Below are 7,110 nucleotides of genomic sequence, written 5' to 3' on the forward strand. Positions count from 1 at the left end.
ACCTCGTCTTCTCCTTCTAACCCCTCCTCCTCTCATTTCTTCTGTCCCTCCCTCACCTGACCTTGTTGAGTAAGCTACTTCAATTTATCTTGAGCATAGTTCATGAACACAGGCTAATTTTCAAAATGACAATCCAGAGGGCAGGAGGCAAGATGTACACGGTACACTCGACCTGTTTTCTATACTCATTGATGAGTGGCTACTTAATCTACCATTTTATTACCAGTGAGCTTTTGGATTCTTTGCTAATTTTAATAAACGTCCTTCAGAATTCATACTACGTACACTAAGTTATTAATAAATAAATGAGAGACTTACCATAGTCATAGAGAGAAGTAAAAGAACTAGAATATAACATAAAAACTTAATAGAAAAGAGTATAAGACCAGTACATAGCAAGGCTAGAATACCCTGTTACATATCCAGGGTTTCTAGAAACATTGTTAAGCCCTAAACTACACGCAATTATGCATATAAACCAAAAATCAATCGGAATTCAGTAGTCAATCCCTACAACCCATAAGCTTGAATGTTGCATTTGAAAAACAAGTTGCATACATCAGGTTTATCAGCCCATAAAAATTTGACATGGAAGGTATCCACCTTGTAAACCATTACCTGATGCTTTAACAGACCGACCAGAAAGCTCAAGCTGACACGTCAAAGAGCTTCTTGGAAGCTTCATCAATGATTTACAGAACTGACATTCCTTCCACACTGCATATGCTTTTTCGCGTTCATTTTTGTCATATTCCCCATCCACCATAAGAAAATTTACGAGAAGCTTTTCCAAAACAACTGCATTACGTAGAATGTATGCCAGAAACCTGAGGTTATCATCAGTTCCCTTCAGTCTCCATATTTGTATAGTCTTGAGCTTACTTATCAAACAATCTGAAATTGAATCTGGTGTACACAAACTACTTTGCTCCATTTTATCACCACAATCTGAGGTTACCTTAAGATGCTCTAAGTTGGGAAAACAATGTAAGGAAAACATCAAATCCTTAAAGAAATTTGTTTTGAGATGGGCTACATTAGAAAAGATTGGCAGTTTCACAGGGTTTTGATATCTGAATATATTGGTCAGACTCTCTAGCCTCAGCTCAAGATTGGTAACAGCAGACATTCCTCCAACAAACTTGGTCATCTGGTGAAGATATTCTTTTCGTGCCTCAGACAATGAGCCATAATCCTGCTCTTTCTCCTCTTCATCATCTGAATCCAGCCCATACCATTCATCATGTATCAAATCAATACGCGCTTCTTTTAACGTAGTTGGATTCCGGAGAAAGTAATAAATTGAACAGAAATCTTCAATTTTCAGGTTTTCCAATTTGGGTGCATCGATATATACTCTAATTTGCCCGGGAGTGTATAGCATATGTATAGACAATGATTTCAAATTGGGGGCAATGATATTCACAACAGAACTAGACAATGAAAAATGTAGATTATCAGCTAGATCGAAGTCTAAATCTAAATGTTCCAAATGAGGGCAAGATCTAATTAGAGTCCCCAACGAAAGAGGAACATCAATAAGCTGGCAAAGGGTAAGTGACTTCAAATTAGGTAGATGAAAGCATAAGCTCCCAATTTCCGGCCATTTAAACTGAAGCAAGCCCCATAATTTCAAAGTTACCAGAGATTGTGAATTGAACAGAATAGCGGGTACACAAAACTTACTATCATAATGTGCATCGATCCTGATATCCTCCACATTTCGACTGCAAACTTCACGGACCCATAATTCTATTTCTGATTCACTAATTTCCGGAGATTCAAACACCTCTAGCAGAGCAAGATCAAAGACGTGGAGCTTCCGGGATGTAAGCTGTCGTAGGATGCAGTCAAATATGGCGGCAACTCCTGATGTTCTACAAGTAACGATTTCAACGCAGGTGATGCCGGTCCAGACCTGGCGCCATCGGTGGGATAAGAAGGAGGTTGCGATGGCAACATGGATAGGGAGACGAGAAAGAATGTTGGTGAGAATAACATTAGGAAGTGATTTCAACCTGTCTTCTTCTTCCGCCCTCGACCTTCTGCGCTGTTTTCTGATATAGCATTTCATAATTTTGCCATCAGCCATTTTTTCACTCTCACAGTCCCACTTTCACTCTCAAGTGGGAATTATAAATTTATACTCTCTTGGTCCTACAACTAACGTTAATGTGAAATTTTGATAATAAAGAAACAAAGGTTTATTGTGTACTTATAATTATAATGGTACATTGTACTTAGATTTTTATTTTTTTTAGTTGAAAAAGGTACATTATTAAATTTCATTTAGATTAATGCACTAATTATACATTGTACTTGCTCCGTATAATTTTTTTTTTTTTTTTTATCAAAATATACTCGTACACACTATGCATATAAATTCATTGGAAATTACATGATGTTATTATTTATTAATACATTGTACTTGCATTTTATTTTAATTAAAAATATACAGAGTATTATAATCTGTATCGTTTTCAAAAAATAATCCTTAGTTCATTGTACTTATATATGGAGTATTACTGTATTGGAATACATTTCAATATTGGGAAAAGTAAAATGATGGAGTAAATCTTTTTGGGCACAATTTTCTACTCCGTAATAAAATTATGATAAATATTTGATTTTGGAAGAATAAAAGGTAAGATAGGTTCATAGGTAGTAATGACTAATGGGGAGAAAAAAGAAGGCAACTTTCACTTGCCAATCAGATGACTAGGTATCTTCATGTTACAAAAAATGAAAAAACCACACATTTTCTCAGTTATTTTTATTAAAAATAAATAAAAGAAAAAGAAAAAAAAAAGTACAGAGTAATAAGCAGTTTCTTACTTTGATCCTCTGCCTTAGTCTTAACTTTACAAATAGACCACCAGTTATGAATAACCTGTTCTCATTAATCAGCTGTACAACTTTATATAAAGGGAATTAATAGTCATAACAATAGTTTTTAACAGCTTGGGAAGAATACATCTTTGTGCACCAGATAAAACTAGAAATCAGTAACAATCAGAACTTAGAAGCTATTTAGTATTTACTGCCGTTTGAGCGCTCACCCTCTCCTTCTAAACCCCTTCTCTCATGAGTCAGGACATCCTTTCTTCTGCCCTTCCCCTCCCTAGCCTAATCTAGCACTAAAAGCTATTCTTATTTAATAATGTTCGAGTAAGTTTAATTGGACATGAACACAAGCTAATTTACAAAATGACATGCCAGGACTCCAGGAGGCAAGAGGCACATTATACACTTCGCCTGTTTTCTAGACTCGTTAATGAGAGATTTGCACAGTACACTAGTGTCCAAGCATCAAGGGCTCAAGGCAGTCTCTGCTATGAAATAAATCATATATAGATGTCATAAACTGGGCTCTTTACAAGTTCATCAACCATTACCAGCTTCTGTTCACTATCACTGGTAACTGGTAAGAAACGAAATGATCAAATTCCCTGCAACAGGACCTTCCTGCAGAAACATGTAGGACACTAAGACCTTTGCACTTCTTAGTTATCCATCAGCTGCAAAGCACACTAAACAAACTGCCATGGTTTTACCAAAGGACACACCTAGTACTTTAACCTCAAGTTGTCATTGTACAGCAAGCCAACTAACAAATTGATGCTTAGGGACATTCAGATTATTCCAAATCTACTTTTTCCAAATTATCATTATCTTTATCTTATTTGATTTAACCACTTACAGTTAAGAGCATTCATACATCCAGCACCTATTCATCTTGAACATTCTAATACCAATACATTTTCATCTCCTAAAAATATGTCACCGCATCTCTTAAATTCACATATGTTTTCACAGGAATAAACTAAAATCTAACGCTGATAAATTGATTTAAATAAAAATCCAGTGATTAGGGCTTAGATTTACAGCAAAAGACATACATACTCAACAAAATGAGGCAAATACCTAGCAACTTAAGAAAGTTTTAGATTTTGTCCACTTGGGGTTGTATTAGTTCCATGGGATCAAATTTGCAATGAATCTCCTAGGCTCAAAGGAGTCCAAGCTAAACTTCCTACACATTTTTTAATACTTGCAGGAGCTCCCTTAACATGTGTATCAAATAAATAAGCAAAAGCAACTAGGCTTTATGCCTTTTGACCTTTTCATTTTCCTCTTCCTAAGTTACATCCTTCTGACTCTTAGGCTCCAGTGCTCCACTTGGTTTGATGGAAACATTTTTAATGAACAATGAATTACCATGGATAACACATTTTAAGGGAAAAAATAATGGTAAATATCACTTTCCTTCTACCCAACTAAACACTCCCTTAGGGAGCAAAACAGGCGCCTTGTATGCACAACATTCTTTTTCTGCTCCATCCTTGGTTCCCTTATTAGCATAGCTAAATCTTTGCCATCTCTTGGCCAGTCTATAATCTATCATATAACCTGAAGCTATTACATAGTTAATAGTTTACAAAAATAGAAAACAAGATAAAGAGGTTCAGTTTGGAATATTGTTATTTACCACAATATCATTTAAGCCTTACGGCACACTCCAAAATTGTGGTATTCTACAAAGTTATTAATCATCACTGACTGCTGTTTGCAATTGCAAGTAGAATGTAAACTAGATAATCCCCTCAAACAGATGAGTTATCACTTCTATATCTTCTTTGATTTCAAACGACTACTTGTGTGTTCACACTTTACTAAAAATCAATATGCACTTAGCACAATTTAACACTTCACAACTATTGAATTCTAAGGTGGCTATGTGATCACCTGGCAGGGTAAAAACAGTACTCTGATCATATGAACTACTTGCCTGCTCATTTGTGTAATATTAGAAATTCATTTACTATTATTGTAACATACAGAACATTACATTATAAGTCATAATTGGAACAAAAATACACCATAGCTATATGGAGAAGAGAAAAGACTAGAATCTACAATAACAATTGCCATTGTATTAGTGGAAGAAGTTTACACAGTACACACAGAACTAATCAAATAGACAAGTACAAAGCAAGCTTTTATACACTAATACACACCAAGCTATATGCACTTCAAAAATAACTTTAAGCAGAAACCAAGCTATATGCATACATTAAATTAAATACAAACGAAATTGGGTAGTCAATACCTGCCACCCAAGTGCTCTAATGTTGGCTTTTGAAGAGTAAGAAGTTGCCACTATAATGTCAAATCATCAATCGGCCAAATACATTTGACATGTAAGGTATTCATCTTCAAAGGCACTACTTGATGTTGTGGCAGACCTTCCCGAGAACACAACCTCACAAGTTGATGACTTCCTAGGGAGCTTGAACAAGGACATACAGAACTTACGTTCCTTCCATAGTAAATCATTAGAGTCATCCCTCATACAAACATCTAAGCAAAGCTCATTCAAAACAACTGCGTTACTCAGAATGTATGCCAACAACTGGAGGTCATCATCAATTCCAATAAGCCCCCTTATCTGTATAGTCTTCATCTTACTTACCAAACAATCAGGCACGGAACCTGGTTCAGACCAATGATTAAGATCCATTGGGGGATCACCTTCCATGTTAACCTCAAGATGCTTTAAGTTAGGAAAGCATTGCAGCGAAAGTATCAAATCCTTCCAACCATTTAGCCCGATACCATCCAAGGTCATTTCGAAATTGGTTAGATTTCGGAATACTGGTAGAAACCCATTACCCACAGAGCTAAGGTGAGTAAATATATTGGTATCACTGTCAAGCTTTAAATCAAGGCTACTAACACTACACATCCCTCCAATAAACTTAGACATGTGGCGAAGATAATCGCCACTAGGCAACCAATCCATATCATCTTCATCCTCAAGATACCGCTCCTCCTTAATCAAATCAATACATGTTCTAACCAATCTAGTTGGGCTCCGAACGAAATCATAAAACGAAGTACAATCACGCAAATTAAGATACTCCAATTGAGGCGCATCAATAGATATATTAATATACTGTGTCTGACCAACAAACTCCAAATCAATCTTCAACAACTTCAAATTAAGAGCACAAATATTCACAGAATCCGCAATTTCAGACTCAACAACATCCAATTTAAACACCAAATCTAAATCCTCCAATTTTGGACAACACCTAATTAAATTCCCCAACCAAAACGGAACATCAAGAAGATAATTCAAACTCAATTTCCTCAAATTTGGAAGTACAACACCTCCAATTTCGTCATCAGCAAAATCAAATTTAAGCTTACCAACCAATTCCAAATCCAAAATCACAACAGAATTAAACAAACAAACAGGAACATAAAAGAATTCTTCATAAAACGAACATCTTACATCAATAAAAACACTCTCCACATTCCGGCGACAAACTTCACGAAAACTCGATTCAAGCGAATCGGATTCCGGCAATTCGGACGGCGAAGTGAGAGAAAGGTGGAAAACGCGGAGTGTCGGAGCCGTAAGCTGAGCTAAGATGTGGTCGGCGGTGGTGGTGAAGGTGGAACCATCGGCGTGAAATTCGAGGCGAGTGACGGCGGTCCAGAGGCGGCGCCAACGGTGGGATAAGACGGAGGTGGCGGCGGCGGTGTCGATTGGGAGGAGAGAGAGTATGACGGTGATTATGGCGTCGGGAAGTGAGCTTAACCTGTCATCGTCGTTGTTGTATTGTTGTTCGTAGTTGACGTTTTCAGTCATCTTTTCTGGGTTTGGAGGATATTGGAAATTGGTAGAGGTGAAGTTTGAATGTTATTGAAAAAGTTGTATGTTTTATCAGATATTTGTTTGCTTGGTGTAGACGTTGTTCAAGGTGGTGGACTGCTGGTTATTTGTGTTTGGGGCAGCCTAATTTTGGCTTAGTTTTGGGATACTTGATCAGGGGTTACTCATCAGTGTTTTTGATGCGTGTCAAACGGCCACACAGAAAATAATGCGTTCAATAAATTTTCACCTTTAATGCCTAATTCTCACAAGTCATTTTTGATACTCTCTCCATTTTACATTAATTGTAACAGAAGGCTTGACTCATAGTTTAAGAAAAAATTATAAACTAGGCTTGTGAGAGCTGATATACATACATTCATTGTATGTTATTCCTACATACAACACCACTAGAAATTTGACACATCATAAAAAAGGGGGAGAAAATT

At 36.6% G+C, this 7,110-nt stretch overlaps 2 protein-coding genes across 2 annotated transcripts; both read right to left on the reverse strand.

Annotated features, from left to right (window-relative positions):
- Positions 1 to 568: 568 nt before the first annotated feature.
- LOC145643196 (F-box/FBD/LRR-repeat protein At5g22660-like) lies at positions 569 to 2,092 on the reverse strand. Its single transcript, XM_081694350.1, has one exon. It carries the CDS (start codon positions 2,090 to 2,092, stop codon positions 569 to 571), a length of 1,524 nt encoding a protein of 507 aa, XP_081550476.1.
- Positions 2,093 to 5,176: 3,084 nt separating this feature from the next.
- On the reverse strand, positions 5,177 to 6,658 carry LOC145643197 (F-box/FBD/LRR-repeat protein At5g22660-like). The gene has a single exon (XM_081694351.1). The coding sequence runs from the start codon at positions 6,656 to 6,658 to the stop codon at positions 5,177 to 5,179; it is 1,482 nt and encodes a 493-aa protein (XP_081550477.1).
- Positions 6,659 to 7,110: the final 452 nt, after the last annotated feature.

The sequence above is a fragment of the Chenopodium album genome, chromosome 8 (genome assembly GCF_948465745.1).
Source record: "Chenopodium album chromosome 8, dcCheAlbu1.1, whole genome shotgun sequence".
NCBI classification, from domain to species: Eukaryota; Viridiplantae; Streptophyta; class Magnoliopsida; order Caryophyllales; family Amaranthaceae; genus Chenopodium; species Chenopodium album.

Excerpts from the sequence above, each read along its gene's own strand:
- LOC145643196 (XM_081694350.1), bottom strand. The coding sequence starts at position 2,092 with ATGGCTGATGGCAAAATTATGAAATGCTATATCAGAAAACAGCGCAGA.
- LOC145643197 (XM_081694351.1), bottom strand. The coding sequence starts at position 6,658 with ATGACTGAAAACGTCAACTACGAACAACAATACAACAACGACGATGAC.